At 44.6% G+C, this 17578-nt stretch overlaps 1 protein-coding gene across 1 annotated transcript in view; it reads left to right on the top strand.

The window, feature by feature from the left end:
- LOC309558535 (uncharacterized protein) overlaps positions 1 to 17578 on the top strand; it is a gene marked incomplete at both ends in the record, with an annotated part of 302626 nt that overhangs the window by 226576 nt on the left and 58472 nt on the right. Inside the window, 2 exons of the mRNA XM_082261614.1 lie at positions 5156 to 5503; positions 5596 to 5916. Coding sequence (XP_082117740.1) covers positions 5156 to 5503; positions 5596 to 5916 — 669 coding nt within the window. The remainder of the gene's footprint in view (positions 1 to 5155; positions 5504 to 5595; positions 5917 to 17578) is intronic.

The following is a 17578-nucleotide window of genomic DNA, read 5'->3' as shown; positions in this document are numbered from 1 at the left end:
TGGGGGAAGGGGAAGTGCTATGGTGCCATATGAGGTACCAAGGCAGGCCTTTTCGGCCGGAATAAAAAATTCCTCTGGTCTAAGCCAAAAGGCCTGTCCCAAGAGGCAAGTGCAAAAAAGGTGTGCATGGTGCAGTGACCAAGGTGCCGAAAAACTCAAGGCGAGCTGCCCCTCACCAGTGAGAATTAAGGCACCCCTGGGCTTCCACCCCAGGGACACTTACACCACAGGCTTTTTCAATCTCAGCCCCCGGCCAGACCGAGTGTAGCCTATCCCCACCAGCAGACATCAGAACCTGGACAGCTTAGAGAGAGCTTACCTTCCACTGGGGACAGGCCTTTTGCAAGGCCAGATCAAAACCCAGGAGAGAAAGCCCTCCCGTCGCCATCCTGTTCCTTTACATCCAGGAGCAATTCCACCGGCCACCCAGTCAGACCGGCTTTCTTGCTCCCTTCAAACTGGTTAGAACAGTTCAACCCATTCAAATCAGAAGGCGGCGGTCCCCACATGCTTTCCCAGATGACCTACTCCCCATACCCCAATACTCTGAGCGCTCCGGGTTTTACGGGTCATACTGTTACTAGCTGAGGTCCACACCAACTGATAAGAACAGATACTACACTTGATCTTAGCCAAAAGACCGAGAAGCGTGGAGGGCAGTTGCTTTAGTAACATGTTACTAAAAGTGAACTTATCCTTTAAAAGAAATATTCATTGTTCATAACTAGGGATGGGCTTGATGGACAAATGGGGCGCTCGGTGGGAAGTTCGCCCGCCGATGAGCGCCCCATAATGCCCTGCTCTGAAGCAGTGAATAAATTACTGATGATTGGCCAAAGCATGCACATGACCTGTATGCTTGGCAAATCACAGCACAGTGTCCTGTCAGAACCATGATTGGCCAAAGCCAGGCTGCCTTTAGCCAATCATGGCTCAGGGTCTAAGTCCACGCCCCACACTATATAAGCCTGCTGCTAACACAGCAGCCTTGTATAGTGTATGATAATAGAGGTTAGGCAGGTAGTTAGTGGATAGTGTGTTGAGTTAGTTTAGTGCAGTCAGTGTAGTGAACAGGCATACCCCACTTTTATATTGTATAGATATGTTGTAGTCCTGGGTCCCCTCTCAGTGCTCCCCAAGTTTTGTGTCCCTCTCACTTATGGTGCATGAGCAGTGACATGTCAAGCTGACCGAGAATTTCCCATAGACGCTAATGAGCACTGAAAGCTGAAAATCAGTCTAGGCAGGAAGGGGAAGAAAGTGCCTTGTATTTAAGTGGTTAAAGGGAACCCTATGACAAAATTAAAAAAAAAAAGGCATGGGGTCCCCCCCAAGATCCATACCAGACCCTTATCCGAGCAAGCAGCCAGGCTAACCAGGATGGGGGGGGGGGACGAGCGAGCTCCCCCTCCTCCTGAACCATACCAGGCCACCCCCCAAAGCACCTTGTCCCCATGTTGATGGGGACATGGGCTTCTTCCCGACAATCATGGGCTGTGGTTGTGGGGGTCTGCGGGTGGCGGGCTTATCGGAATCTGGAAGCGCCCTTTAACAAGGGGGCCCCCAGATCCGGCCCCCCCTATGTGAATGGGCATCGGGAACACCAATTACATCAGGGGGACACTATTTTTTTATTTTTATTTTTTAATAAAGGACTTGTCAAAAACTGTCTTTTGTGGGGTTTTTTTGTACACTTTTTTGGTGAATGGGTAGGGGTACCTAGTACCGGATATCCATTCACAAAGGGGGGGGTGGGATCTGCGGGCCCCCCTGTTAAAGGGGGCTTCCAGATTCCGATAAGCCCCCCCCCACCCGCAGACACGGACAACCACAGCTCAGGGTTGTCCGGAAGAGGCTCTTGTCCCATCAACATGGGGACAAGATGCTTTGAGGGCACCCCAAAGCACCCTCCCCATGTTGAGGGTAAGTGGCCTGGTATGGTTCAGGAGGGGGGGGGGCGCTCGCTCGTCCCTCCCGCCATCCTGGCCAGCCAGGCTGCTTGCTTGGATAAGGGTCTGGTATTGATTCTGGGGGGGGGGGGGGGCCACGCTATTTTTTTATTTTTTTTTTATTTTGGCGTGGTAAGGACGAGTGAATTAGTTGTAGCCAATCACAGCATGTCAACTGTAAATACAGCTGTTCTGAAAGAAACCCATTCATGACAGTTCAAACGATTTCTGTTACAGAGATCATCACTGTAACCACAATCACTGTGTAAAAAAAAAATCTCTGATCACCTCTTTAGAGTAGTATAGTCTCACTATGGAGACACAGAACTACTCTGATGATAGGATGTTAAAAAAGGAAAAACATTTTTTAAAGAAAAACAATTTAAAAAAATTGAATACAGCATTTTTATTATAATTTTTTTCTTTTTTAGTAACGCTGATCGCCACCACACCAGTCATATGATGACACTGTACTGCACTTGTGACAGTAGTTTTATTTAATTTCTTCATTTTACAAAACTGTGTGACAAAAAATTACAACTTCAAAAACTCACCATGCCTCTTCCTAAATACCCTGGAATGTCTACTTTCTAAAAAGGGGTCATTTGGGGGGTATTTGTACTGTTCTGGCATTTTTGGGCCTCAAGAAATGAGATAGGCCATCAGTACATCAGGTGTGATCAATGTATGCCATAGTTTGTGGATTCTATAACGTTCCTACAGACTTACAAATATACACTGATTTGGATTATTTTACTAAAGAAATGTAGCAGAATACATTTTGGACTAAATGTATTAAAGTGATTTTAAAGTCTTGTTTAAAAAAATAAATAAATAACAGTTATGTTATACTTTCCTCCTCTGTGCAGTTGGTTTTGCACAGAGCAGCCTGGCTTCTCCTCTTTTTGGATCCCTCCCTCCTGCTCATGGCTCCTCCCTCCTGTTGAGTGCCCCCACAGCTAGCAGCTTGCTATGGGGACACCCGAGCCGAGCTGCAGCACTGTGTGTCCATTCAGACATGGAGCTGCTGTTTGGGACTGTCCCCTCTCTCTCCTGATTGGCTATTTGATTGACAGCCCCGGGAGCCAATGGCGCCACAGCTGTGTCTCAGCCAAGCAGGAGGGAGAGTCCCGGATGGCCGAGCGACTCGTGGACAACGTTGGACAGAGAGGGGGCTCAGGTAAGTATTAGGGGTGCTGGGGAGGCTGCTGCACATAGAAGGCTTTTTATTTGAATGCTCACAATTCATTAAGATAAAAAAAACTTCTGCCTTTACAACTCTTTTAAGAACAATTATTAATCAACAGTTATGTTTTTTTTTTTTTGTTTGTTTTTTTGTTTTTTTTTTTTAATACATTTTCGTTTATAGTGAAAAAAATATAAAAAAGAACCCAGTGCTGAATAAATGCCACCAAAAGAAAGCTTTATTTGTGAAAAAAAAAAATGATATAAAGTTCATCTGCATACAATGTTGCATGACCGATCAATTGCCAGTTAAAAGTAGCGCAATGCTGAATAGCAAAGAGGGCCCTGGTCATGAAGGGGGTAAAACCTTTCCGAGGTCAAGTGATTAAAGAAGAACTCCGGGCACTGCATGTATTACCGGCTTGTTTTGTCTAGGGGCACAAGGAAAAGCTAAACTTATCTGATCCTGCGAGCCTCCGGAAAAAAACTCCCCCTCACGTCCAGATGTGATGATGTCAGGAAAAGTCTATGCATAAGAATGGTAGCATGGGGGGGGGCACGAGTGGTGGGGACCGGTCTTGCACTCCTAGGATTGGCGCATTAGGTAAGTACACTATATTACCAAAAGTATTGGGACGCCTGCCTTTACACGCACATAATATTTAATGGCATCCCAGTCTTAATCTTTAGACTTTAATATTGAGTTGGCCCACCCTTTGCAGCTATAACAGCTTCAACTCTTCTGGGAAGGCTGTCCACAAGGTTTAGGAGTGTCTATGGGAATGTTTGACCATTCTTCCAGAAGCGCATTTGTGAGGTCAGGCGCTGATGTTGGAGGGAAGGCCTGGCTTGCAGTCTCAGCTCTAATTCCTCCCAAAGGTGTTCTATCAGAGATTATGGTGTGGGGTTGGGCTTGGCCTCTTAGTTCCAGTGAAGGGAACTCTTAAGGCGTCAGCACACCAAGACATTTTGGACAATTTCATGCTCCCAACTTTGTAGGAACAGTTTTGGGATGGCCCCTTCCTGTTCCAAAATGACTGCTCACCAGTGCACAAAGCAAGGTCAATAAAGACATGGATGAGCGAGTTTGGGGTGGAGGAACTTGACTGGCCTGCACAGAGTCCTGACCTCAACCCAATAGAACACCTTTGGGATGAATTAGATCAGAGACTGTGAGCCAGGCCTTCTCTCCAACATCACTGCCTAACCTAACAAATGCTCTTCTGGAAGAATGGTCAAACATTCACATAGACACTCCTAAAGCTGTGGACAGCCTTTCCAGAAGAGTTGAAGCCAACTCAATATTAAACCCCACAGACTAAGACTGGGATGACACTAAAGTTCATGTGTGTGTAAAGGCAGGCGTCCCAATACTCTTGGTAATATAGTGTATGTCTCTGCTCTCCGTACCCCTAGATAAAAAATTAGCAGTGTACCTATGCAGTGTGGGCACAGCCCTACTGCATAAAGTAAAAAAAAAAAAATTCCCTTCTTTAAAGTATTCTCCCGAGCTGGTCAGAACTAGTTCCTGAGGGAGTTTATTTCACAAAGATATTATAACTCTTCCATTTTCATATCCAAGTTGCCCACTAACTGTTTAAAAATCTCAATCAGATCCTGATAATGAGAGTGCTTTTCATAGTGTTGGTAAATAAAGCAATATACCTATGAAAAAAATCTTGCACAACTCTATGATCCTGACTGGATAACGATTTAACAGAGACGTTCTGATTGGCTGCAATTATTAATGATAGGAAGACAAAAACTCGAAAATGTCCTTATTATTAGAATTAGTTCCATGCAAATTTTTTGTTTACATTTTTGACACCAGAAATTCTTTGTTCAGATATTTCAATTTCCCACACTTCACTTTACCATCTGTTCTCCTGATTGCCATTGTCTACTATATAGTAATCCTACAAAGCTACATTGCAGCAGGCAGTGGGCAGGTGAGGTTTTCTTTAGAAAACATTTTAATAAATAAAATAAAACATTAATATTTATAATTTCACTTTATAAAGGTCTGTCCTGGTGCCCGGTGATTGAGGAGGTCCCCATACCCCATGTACTAATAGAGCAACAGAACACTCTACAATATAACATCTCCGGATACTTCCCTGATGCTGTGACTGTGATCTGGTACAGGAAGGAGAAAGGAGCCCAGGAATATATTCCTCTATCACATGATAAGAGGTACCAGATCCCAGCCATCCAGTCCCAGAGACAGTCCGATCTCACCTATTCCTGTACAGCCAGACTGCTCTTCACACCAACTGTGGCAGATGGAGAATCGGAGATCATTTGTAGAGTGTCCCATCCCAGCCTGGAGGGACCCATAGAGAGAAGATCAGGACTTCTACAGGTGCAGGGTGAGTACAGAAGAAAAGTACAAAGCAGAAACATTTGTGTAATAATGTACAAAATAAAAGTCTTCCCTTAAATAAATATATTGTTCTTGCAGCTAAACCGAGAATCAGGAAAGCACTAAAACCTTCTCTGGGCACCGGGAAAGTGACGTTCTATCAGTTACTGGAGAGCTTCTATCCCAAACACATCCAGATTGAGTGGCATTACTGGTCAGGAGAGAAGGGGAAACAACGCTGCCCATCCCAGGAGAAATATACATCTAATCTAAATAAAACTGTCTGTGTTGTGAGCGAATGTGAGGTTTCCGAGGAACTTTTACAGAGTCTGGATTTCAGAGTACGAGTCTCCTGGAGACACGAGTCCATGGATGAGGAGGAATACAGGGAATTCTCTATAAAAGGTAAAGATAAGAGAAGTACCATCTGTTCGAATGAGGGAGATGGACGGCAGTGCTGTATCTTGGCCTAGGCCGACAAGGCCCAGGCCTAGGGCGGCACTTTGCAGGGGGGGGGCAGCAAAAAAGCTGCAACCCGCATACAAAAAAAAAAACAGCCTCCTCCCAGCTCCCGCACCAAAAGGGTCCCCGCAGGCTTGTGCTACACTTTTAGTATAGTGGCAGTCTTATTGGGCTGGAGGGCATTGTCCAGGAGGCAAATCAGTCTGGCACCCCCCATAAAGCGGTCACACTGTTACCTGCCGGTATAATACCGGCCAGGCAGGACATTCGGACAGACTGCAGGCCACCGACCACACTTAATATAACTGGCCCGACGGCTCACGGCTGCTTATACTAAAAAGTGTGCCACTGCAGCCTAATGCTCTACTTACCCTCCTCCACCCCCAGGTATGGCAGGCATCATATCAATAATATAATTTCATTTCTTTAAACATCCTTGTCCTTGAACGAGCATGCTGAATTGCATCATATACAATTAAGACTTTTAATTGTATATGATGGCAATAATATTTTGGACCTGCTCACCTCTATATGTGCTATCACAATATGTCACTGGGTTAGTAAGATTACTCCTATCTTATAAGACATTTGGACCTGTGTTTGCTGTCCTTGAGATTTAGATGTTTTGCATTCTCATAAATATTGTATATTTTATGTATGGTATTTTATGTTATACATGTTTTCAATGATTTCCAATGAAGTCTGTTATCCCAGCGCTTCATGCGCACAACTTCGATGTCAATTTTTGCAATAAAGATTATATTTTTTCAATTACTCATTTTTGTTATTTCCAGTCACATGTACCCACCTCATATAAAGTCCCACGGGCCAATTTTCTCTTTCTATGATTGTTTCGGGATGGAGGTGGTCTACAGATGGCTCCAGACCAATTCCCCTTTTTGATATTGAACCCGGGTGGAAGACACCCACAAGTGCCCACTTTTTGGTCTGTTGTCATCAGTGCTGGTATTCTACTTATTTTATTTTATTTTATTTTATTTCATTCATTTTTTAGCATTTATACATCCAGATAGCATTTTTGCCTATGATCTACTTGCACATCATATTGGAGGTTTTCAACATACTGGTTTCCTGGATGTATCTGTGCTGGTGTGTTTGGTGGATGCCTGTGTCCCGGGAGCTGCGATGTGGAAAGAGGGAGGTGCCTCCTCCCTTGCTGTACCCGCCCTTCCCTTCGTCGGACGGGTCCACCCCCACATCGGCGTCATGCCGCACATCTGACGTCACGCCGGCGCCTTTGCGCGGCGCCATCACGTCCATGTGCTCTACATCTACGGGTTCTAGATGGGGGAGGTTTGCGCTTATGCGTCCGCTCCCCCACGAGGCTGCAGATGCTTGTCTCTGCTCCACCCGCTGTATGACGTTAGGGCCCCACAGACGGCACTGGCGGAAGATGCCCATGGTAAGGCTGACCCTTGACACTTCTCTCCTTTCTTACTTTACACACGGCACTCGTTCTCCATTCACTCTACCTGGCAAGCACCTTTTTTCCATTTGCACCACTCCTTCCCATCCCTCACTTTGTGGGTTCCCGGCACCTGCCACACATTATCCTACATCCTCACTTTACTATCACCATGGTTGCTATATTGCTGGACGCCAACCTTGCCTTCTTCTTTCTTTTTGTACCACTTTCATCTTCCACACTTTCCTTCACTCACTGTCACACTCTTTCCACTTCCACTTTCTACCTATTTGCCTTTCTCTCAGCCATTACTCATTTCCACATTGTTTAATACTTTATTATACCAATCATATCAGTCCTTCCTGCACTGTGCATGGCATTTGGATATTTGTTCAATGTTTAATATACATGATAGACTTTGTACTACATTGTATCATATACTATACATATTTACCTACATACTTTATTCTATAAATTCCAATTTTATGACAGACATGGAAGGCTTATGGCTTTTACTCCACACTTTGGTCACTTACCTCCCATGGGCCACTCCACTGTATTGTCGTCCGATGGGACCCTTCAGCTCCCGGGCCAGACCTACACCATTGCTACCGCACGGAGTTCCACTCCTTGATTCCAGCCTTTGAAATGTGAGTAGTGGGCACTCCAATGAGTTCCCCATGACTTACAAAATCCTCTCTTAATACCATCATGAGCTATACTTCCATTTTTTAATTTTTTTATTTTTTTTTCATTCATTTTTTCAGATTTATCATTTTTCCAATGCATTCTCTCTTGAAGAAGCGAGCAGTGACTCGCGAAACGCGTCAGCTTAGATGCATGACATTTATACGACATTTATACGCTATGTGAAAATTATTTACCATGTCTTTGTCCTTGAGATTTAGATGTTTTGCATTCTCATAAATATTGTATATTTTATGTATGGTATTTTATGTTATACATGTTTTCAATGATTTCCAATGAAGTCTGTTATCCCAGCGCTTCATGCGCACAACTTCGATGTCAATTTTTGCAATAAAGATTATATTTTTTCAATTACTCATTTTTGTTATTTCCAGTCACATGTACCCACCTCATATAAAGTCCCACGGGCCAATTTTCTCTTTCTATGATTGTTTCGGGATGGAGGTGGTCTACAGATGGCTCCAGACCAATTCCCCTTTTTGATATTGAACCCGGGTGGAAGACACCCACAAGTGCCCACTTTTTGGTCTGTTGTCATCAGTGCTGGTATTCTACTTATTTTATTTTATTTTATTTCATTCATTTTTTAGCATTTATACATCCAGATAGCATTTTTGCCTATGATCTACTTGCACATCATATTGGAGGTTTTCAACATACTGGTTTCCTGGATGTATCTGTGCTGGTGTGTTTGGTGGATGCCTGTGTCCCGGGAGCTGCGATGTGGAAAGAGGGAGGTGCCTCCTCCCTTGCTGTACCCGCCCTTCCCTTCGTCGGACGGGTCCACCCCCACATCGGCGTCATGCCGCACATCTGACGTCACGCCGGCGCCTTTGCGCGGCGCCATCACGTCCATGTGCTCTACATCTACGGGTTCTAGATGGGGGAGGTTTGCGCTTATGCGTCCGCTCCCCCACGAGGCTGCAGATGCTTGTCTCTGCTCCACCCGCTGTATGACGTTAGGGCCCCACAGACGGCACTGGCGGAAGATGCCCATGGTAAGGCTGACCCTTGACACTTCTCTCCTTTCTTACTTTACACACGGCACTCATTCTCCATTCACTCTACCTGGCAAGCACCTTTTTTCCATTTGCACCACTCCTTCCCATCCCTCATTTTGTGGGTTCCCGGCACCTGCCACACATTATCCTACATCCTCACTTTACTATCACCATGGTTGCTATATTGCTGGACGCCAACCTTGCCTTCTTCTTTCTTTTTGTACCACTTTCATCTTCCACACTTTCCTTCACTCACTGTCACACTCTTTCCACTTCCACTTTCTACCTATTTGCCTCTCTCTCAGCCATTACTCATTTCCACATTGTTTAATACTTTATTATACCAATCATATCAGTCCTTCCTGCACTGTGCATGGCATTTGGATATTTGTTCAATGTTTAATATACATGATAGACTTTGTACTACATTGTATCATATACTATACATATTTACCTACATACTTTATTCTATAAATTCCAATTTTATGACAGACATGGAAGGCTTATGGCTTTTACTCCACACTTTGGTCACTTACCTCCCATGGGCCACTCCACTGTATTGTCGTCCGATGGGACCCTTCAGCTCCCGGGCCAGACCTACACCATTGCTACCGCACGGAGTTCCACTCCTTGATTCCAGCCTTTGAAATGTGAGTAGTGGGCACTCCAATGAGTTCCCCATGACTTACAAAATCCTCTCTTAATACCATCATGAGCTATACTTCCATTTTTTAATTTTTTTATTTTTTTTTCATTCATTTTTTCAGATTTATCATTTTTCCAATGCATTCTCTCTTGAAGAAGCGAGCAGTGACTCGCGAAACGCGTCAGCTTAGATGCATGACATTTATACGACATTTATACGCTATGTGAAAATTATTTACCATGTCTTTGTCCTTGAGATTTAGATGTTTTGCATTCTCATAAATATTGTATATTTTATGTATGGTATTTTATGTTATACATGTTTTCAATGATTTCCAATGAAGTCTGTTATCCCAGCGCTTCATGCGCACAACTTCGATGTCAATTTTTGCAATAAAGATTATATTTTTTCAATTACTCATTTTTGTTATTTCCAGTCACATGTACCCACCTCATATAAAGTCCCACGGGCCAATTTTCTCTTTCTATGATTGTTTCGGGATGGAGGTGGTCTACAGATGGCTCCAGACCAATTCCCCTTTTTGATATTGAACCCGGGTGGAAGACACCCACAAGTGCCCACTTTTTGGTCTGTTGTCATCAGTGCTGGTATTCTACTTATTTTATTTTATTTTATTTTATTTCATTCATTTTTTAGCATTTATACATCCAGATAGCATTTTTGCCTATGATCTACTTGCACATCATATTGGAGGTTTTCAACATACTGGTTTCCTGGATGTATCTGTGCTGGTGTGTTTGGTGGATGCCTGTGTCCCGGGAGCTGCGATGTGGAAAGAGGGAGGTGCCTCCTCCCTTGCTGTACCCGCCCTTCCCTTCGTCGGACGGGTCCACCCCCACATCGGCGTCATGCCGCACATCTGACGTCACGCCGGCGCCTTTGCGCGGCGCCATCACGTCCATGTGCTCTACATCTACGGGTTCTAGATGGGGGAGGTTTGCGCTTATGCGTCCGCTCCCCCACGAGGCTGCAGATGCTTGTCTCTGCTCCACCCGCTGTATGACGTTAGGGCCCCACAGACGGCACTGGCGGAAGATGCCCATGGTAAGGCTGACCCTTGACACTTCTCTCCTTTCTTACTTTACACACGGCACTCGTTCTCCATTCACTCTACCTGGCAAGCACCTTTTTTCCATTTGCACCACTCCTTCCCATCCCTCATTTTGTGGGTTCCCGGCACCTGCCACACATTATCCTACATCCTCACTTTACTATCACCATGGTTGCTATATTGCTGGACGCCAACCTTGCCTTCTTCTTTCTTTTTGTACCACTTTCATCTTCCACACTTTCCTTCACTCACTGTCACACTCTTTCCACTTCCACTTTCTACCTATTTGCCTTTCTCTCAGCCATTACTCATTTCCACATTGTTTAATACTTTATTATACCAATCATATCAGTCCTTCCTGCACTGTGCATGGCATTTGGATATTTGTTCAATGTTTAATATACATGATAGACTTTGTACTACATTGTATCATATACTATACATATTTACCTACATACTTTATTCTATAAATTCCAATTTTATGACAGACATGGAAGGCTTATGGCTTTTACTCCACACTTTGGTCACTTACCTCCCATGGGCCACTCCACTGTATTGTCGTCCGATGGGACCCTTCAGCTCCCGGGCCAGACCTACACCATTGCTACCGCACGGAGTTCCACTCCTTGATTCCAGCCTTTGAAATGTGAGTAGTGGGCACTCCAATGAGTTCCCCATGACTTACAAAATCCTCTCTTAATACCATCATGAGCTATACTTCCATTTTTTAATTTTTTTATTTTTTTTTCATTCATTTTTTCAGATTTATCATTTTTCCAATGCATTCTCTCTTGAAGAAGCGAGCAGTGACTCGCGAAACGCGTCAGCTTAGATGCATGACATTTATACGACATTTATACGCTATGTGAAAATTATTTACCATGTCTTTGTCCTTGAGATTTAGATGTTTTGCATTCTCATAAATATTGTATATTTTATGTATGGTATTTTATGTTATACATGTTTTCAATGATTTCCAATGAAGTCTGTTATCCCAGCGCTTCATGCGCACAACTTCGATGTCAATTTTTGCAATAAAGATTATATTTTTTCAATTACTCATTTTTGTTATTTCCAGTCACATGTACCCACCTCATATAAAGTCCCACGGGCCAATTTTCTCTTTCTATGATTGTTTCGGGATGGAGGTGGTCTACAGATGGCTCCAGACCAATTCCCCTTTTTGATATTGAACCCGGGTGGAAGACACCCACAAGTGCCCACTTTTTGGTCTGTTGTCATCAGTGCTGGTATTCTACTTATTTTATTTTATTTTATTTTATTTCATTCATTTTTTAGCATTTATACATCCAGATAGCATTTTTGCCTATGATCTACTTGCACATCATATTGGAGGTTTTCAACATACTGGTTTCCTGGATGTATCTGTGCTGGTGTGTTTGGTGGATGCCTGTGTCCCGGGAGCTGCGATGTGGAAAGAGGGAGGTGCCTCCTCCCTTGCTGTACCCGCCCTTCCCTTCGTCGGACGGGTCCACCCCCACATCGGCGTCATGCCGCACATCTGACGTCACGCCGGCGCCTTTGCGCGGCGCCATCACGTCCATGTGCTCTACATCTACGGGTTCTAGATGGGGGAGGTTTGCGCTTATGCGTCCGCTCCCCCACGAGGCTGCAGATGCTTGTCTCTGCTCCACCCGCTGTATGACGTTAGGGCCCCACAGACGGCACTGGCGGAAGATGCCCATGGTAAGGCTGACCCTTGACACTTCTCTCCTTTCTTACTTTACACACGGCACTCGTTCTCCATTCACTCTACCTGGCAAGCACCTTTTTTCCATTTGCACCACTCCTTCCCATCCCTCATTTTGTGGGTTCCCGGCACCTGCCACACATTATCCTACATCCTCACTTTACTATCACCATGGTTGCTATATTGCTGGACGCCAACCTTGCCTTCTTCTTTCTTTTTGTACCACTTTCATCTTCCACACTTTCCTTCACTCACTGTCACACTCTTTCCACTTCCACTTTCTACCTATTTGCCTTTCTCTCAGCCATTACTCATTTCCACATTGTTTAATACTTTATTATACCAATCATATCAGTCCTTCCTGCACTGTGCATGGCATTTGGATATTTGTTCAATGTTTAATATACATGATAGACTTTGTACTACATTGTATCATATACTATACATATTTACCTACATACTTTATTCTATAAATTCCAATTTTATGACAGACATGGAAGGCTTATGGCTTTTACTCCACACTTTGGTCACTTACCTCCCATGGGCCACTCCACTGTATTGTCGTCCGATGGGACCCTTCAGCTCCCGGGCCAGACCTACACCATTGCTACCGCACGGAGTTCCACTCCTTGATTCCAGCCTTTGAAATGTGAGTAGTGGGCACTCCAATGAGTTCCCCATGACTTACAAAATCCTCTCTTAATACCATCATGAGCTATACTTCCATTTTTTAATTTTTTTATTTTTTTTTCATTCATTTTTTCAGATTTATCATTTTTCCAATGCATTCTCTCTTGAAGAAGCGAGCAGTGACTCGCGAAACGCGTCAGCTTAGATGCATGACATTTATACGACATTTATACGCTATGTGAAAATTATTTACCATGTCTTTGTCCTTGAGATTTAGATGTTTTGCATTCTCATAAATATTGTATATTTTATGTATGGTATTTTATGTTATACATGTTTTCAATGATTTCCAATGAAGTCTGTTATCCCAGCGCTTCATGCGCACAACTTCGATGTCAATTTTTGCAATAAAGATTATATTTTTTCAATTACTCATTTTTGTTATTTCCAGTCACATGTACCCACCTCATATAAAGTCCCACGGGCCAATTTTCTCTTTCTATGATTGTTTCGGGATGGAGGTGGTCTACAGATGGCTCCAGACCAATTCCCCTTTTTGATATTGAACCCGGGTGGAAGACACCCACAAGTGCCCACTTTTTGGTCTGTTGTCATCAGTGCTGGTATTCTACTTATTTTATTTTATTTTATTTTATTTCATTCATTTTTTAGCATTTATACATCCAGATAGCATTTTTGCCTATGATCTACTTGCACATCATATTGGAGGTTTTCAACATACTGGTTTCCTGGATGTATCTGTGCTGGTGTGTTTGGTGGATGCCTGTGTCCCGGGAGCTGCGATGTGGAAAGAGGGAGGTGCCTCCTCCCTTGCTGTACCCGCCCTTCCCTTCGTCGGACGGGTCCACCCCCACATCGGCGTCATGCCGCACATCTGACGTCACGCCGGCGCCTTTGCGCGGCGCCATCACGTCCATGTGCTCTACATCTACGGGTTCTAGATGGGGGAGGTTTGCGCTTATGCGTCCGCTCCCCCACGAGGCTGCAGATGCTTGTCTCTGCTCCACCCGCTGTATGACGTTAGGGCCCCACAGACGGCACTGGCGGAAGATGCCCATGGTAAGGCTGACCCTTGACACTTCTCTCCTTTCTTACTTTACACACGGCACTCGTTCTCCATTCACTCTACCTGGCAAGCACCTTTTTTCCATTTGCACCACTCCTTCCCATCCCTCATTTTGTGGGTTCCCGGCACCTGCCACACATTATCCTACATCCTCACTTTACTATCACCATGGTTGCTATATTGCTGGACGCCAACCTTGCCTTCTTCTTTCTTTTTGTACCACTTTCATCTTCCACACTTTCCTTCACTCACTGTCACACTCTTTCCACTTCCACTTTCTACCTATTTGCCTTTCTCTCAGCCATTACTCATTTCCACATTGTTTAATACTTTATTATACCAATCATATCAGTCCTTCCTGCACTGTGCATGGCATTTGGATATTTGTTCAATGTTTAATATACATGATAGACTTTGTACTACATTGTATCATATACTATACATATTTACCTACATACTTTATTCTATAAATTCCAATTTTATGACAGACATGGAAGGCTTATGGCTTTTACTCCACACTTTGGTCACTTACCTCCCATGGGCCACTCCACTGTATTGTCGTCCGATGGGACCCTTCAGCTCCCGGGCCAGACCTACACCATTGCTACCGCACGGAGTTCCACTCCTTGATTCCAGCCTTTGAAATGTGAGTAGTGGGCACTCCAATGAGTTCCCCATGACTTACAAAATCCTCTCTTAATACCATCATGAGCTATACTTCCATTTTTTAATTTTTTTATTTTTTTTTCATTCATTTTTTCAGATTTATCATTTTTCCAATGCATTCTCTCTTGAAGAAGCGAGCAGTGACTCGCGAAATGCGTCAGCTTAGATGCATGACATTTATACGACATTTATACGCTATGTGAAAATTATTTACCATGTCTTTGTCCTTGAGATTTAGATGTTTTACATTCTCATAAATATTGTATATTTTATGTATGGTATTTTATGTTATACATGTTTTCAATGATTTCCAATGAAGTCTGTTATCCCAGCGCTTCATGCGCACAACTTCGATGTCAATTTTTGCAATAAAGATTATATTTTTTCAATTACTCATTTTTGTTATTTCCAGTCACATGTACCCACCTCATATAAAGTCCCACGGGCCAATTTTCTCTTTCTATGATTGTTTCGGGATGGAGGTGGTCTACAGATGGCTCCAGACCAATTCCCCTTTTTGATGCTGCCACTGATTATTTCATTTATTTGTATAATGACTATGGACTTCCTAGTCATTATACAAATAAGTGAAACTATCCTATGATTACAATCAGTGGCAGCAAACACAAGTCCAAATATAAAAAAAATAAGGAATAATCTTACTAATCCAGTCACATAAGGCTGTACTAATGGGCCCTGATACGGCTGCACTGATGACCACTGGTGAGGTGGCACTGATAAGCTGCACTGATAGGGCTGCACTGATGAGCACTGATATGCTGCACTGATGAGCACTAATAGACTGCACTGATAGGCACTGATATGCTGCATTGATGGGCGCTAATAGGCTGCACTGATGGGCACTAATATGCTGCACTGATGGGCACTAATAGGCTGCATTGATGGGCACTAATAGGCTGCACTGATGGGCACTAATAGGCTGCACTGATGGCCACTGATGAGGTGGCAATGGTGGGTACTAATAAACTGCACTGATGGGCACTAATGAGGCTGCACTGATAAGGCAGCACTGATGTGCTGCACTGATGTGCTGCACTGATGAGGCTGCACTGATGGGCACGAGGTGGCACTGATAAGCTTCACTGATGGGACTGCACTGATATGCTGCTCTGATGGGCACTGATTTGTTGCACTGATGGGCACTAATAGGCTGCACTGATGGCCACTGATGAGGCTGCACTGATAGTCACTGATGAGGTGGCACTGATAAGGCAATACTGATATGCTGCACTGATAAGGCAGCACTCATGGGTACTGATATGATGCACTGATAGGCTGCATTAATGGGCATAGATAAGCTGCACTGGTGGCCACTGATGGGGCTGGAATGATGGCCACTGATGAGGCCGCACTGATATGCTGCACTAATGGGCAGTAATGAGGCTGCACTGATAAGGCAGCACTGATGAGGCTGAACTTATTGGAACTGATGAGGCTACACTGATGGACACTGATAGACTGTGGTTGTGGTCTGTGGTTTTTAGATGACAGGGCGGGTCATAAACAGGAAGGGGTGTGGCCTTTAAAGTAAGGGATGGGTCATATTTAAATTAGGGGGTGCACAAGTTTAGTCAGGCCTAGGGCAGCACAAAACCTAAATACGCTGGACAGGGGTCACCAGCCACACCAGGGCCCATAGTAACTCCCGCGCCGAGCCGCCCCAAAGCAGAAATCCCGCTCAGAGGTGCAGACGCAGTGGCAGATGATTCCTCCTCGGCTGCACCAGAGCATTAGCTGAGTGGCACGCCTGGTGCAGAACCCAGAGGGGCCCCTAAGACACTGGGAGAAAGGTCCCTAAACTGGTGCTGGCCCAGGAGCCATGTGGGGGATCTGAAGCACTCCAGAGGCCTCAGCCTCTGAGCACGTGCCAGAGCAGGGGAGAATGAGCAAGGCTACCCTTCCCGACTCCCACCAACAGCCAGCTAACTCAGACTGTAACCCAGCAATACCGCACACAAAAGCTGCAGCCTGCAGTGAGGCCAGAAGGCTCTTCAAATCACCAAAGCAGAAAATCAGAGAGCAGCAGACCTGCTGGGAAGTTTTCCCTTACGTAGCTTCCCTCCGACTGATGACCTTCTCAGACCCCCCTAGTTTTACCACTCCCTGTGGCTCCACCCATTCCAGGCCTAGCCACCAATCAAGTGAGTCCCACAATCCATTGTTTCTTATCAGACTGAGCTGACACCCCCTGCTAGCCCAAACCCCTTTAAACCCTGTCATGCCGGCCCTCCGTCCATGTCTTTTCTCTCCTTTACTCCGGGCCTCTCTGAAAGAAGAGACATGGATGGAGGGCCGGCATGACAGGGGTTAAAGGGGTTTGGGACAAGGAGTTTTCAGCCCAGTACAATAGAAAATATAAGTGGTTGGACTTTTAATTGGTGTTTTGGCCAGGAAAGGGTGGAGCTATAGGGAGAGGTCAAGCTAGGGACCTCAGGAAGTTTTCAGTCAGAGGAAAGCTGCATTGGAGAATATTTGCACCCGACTCCCTGCTTTTCACAGCTTCAGTGATTTGAAGAGCCTTCCTCCTGACTGTGGGTGATTATTCTCTGTTATTGCTGTTGGTGGGGGTCAGGCGGGAGAACAATGCTTTTCTCTCCTTTACTCCGGGCCTCTCTGAATAAAGGGCAATGCGTCACACCAACGCATTTAGTG

The sequence above is a fragment of the Pelophylax lessonae genome (assembly GCF_965119305.1).
Source record: "Pelophylax lessonae genome assembly, chromosome: 6".
In the NCBI taxonomy this organism is placed as follows: domain Eukaryota; kingdom Metazoa; phylum Chordata; class Amphibia; order Anura; family Ranidae; genus Pelophylax; species Pelophylax lessonae.
Note: the sequence above shows the minus strand (reverse complement) of the source record. Positions and strands in the feature narration are given on the sequence as shown.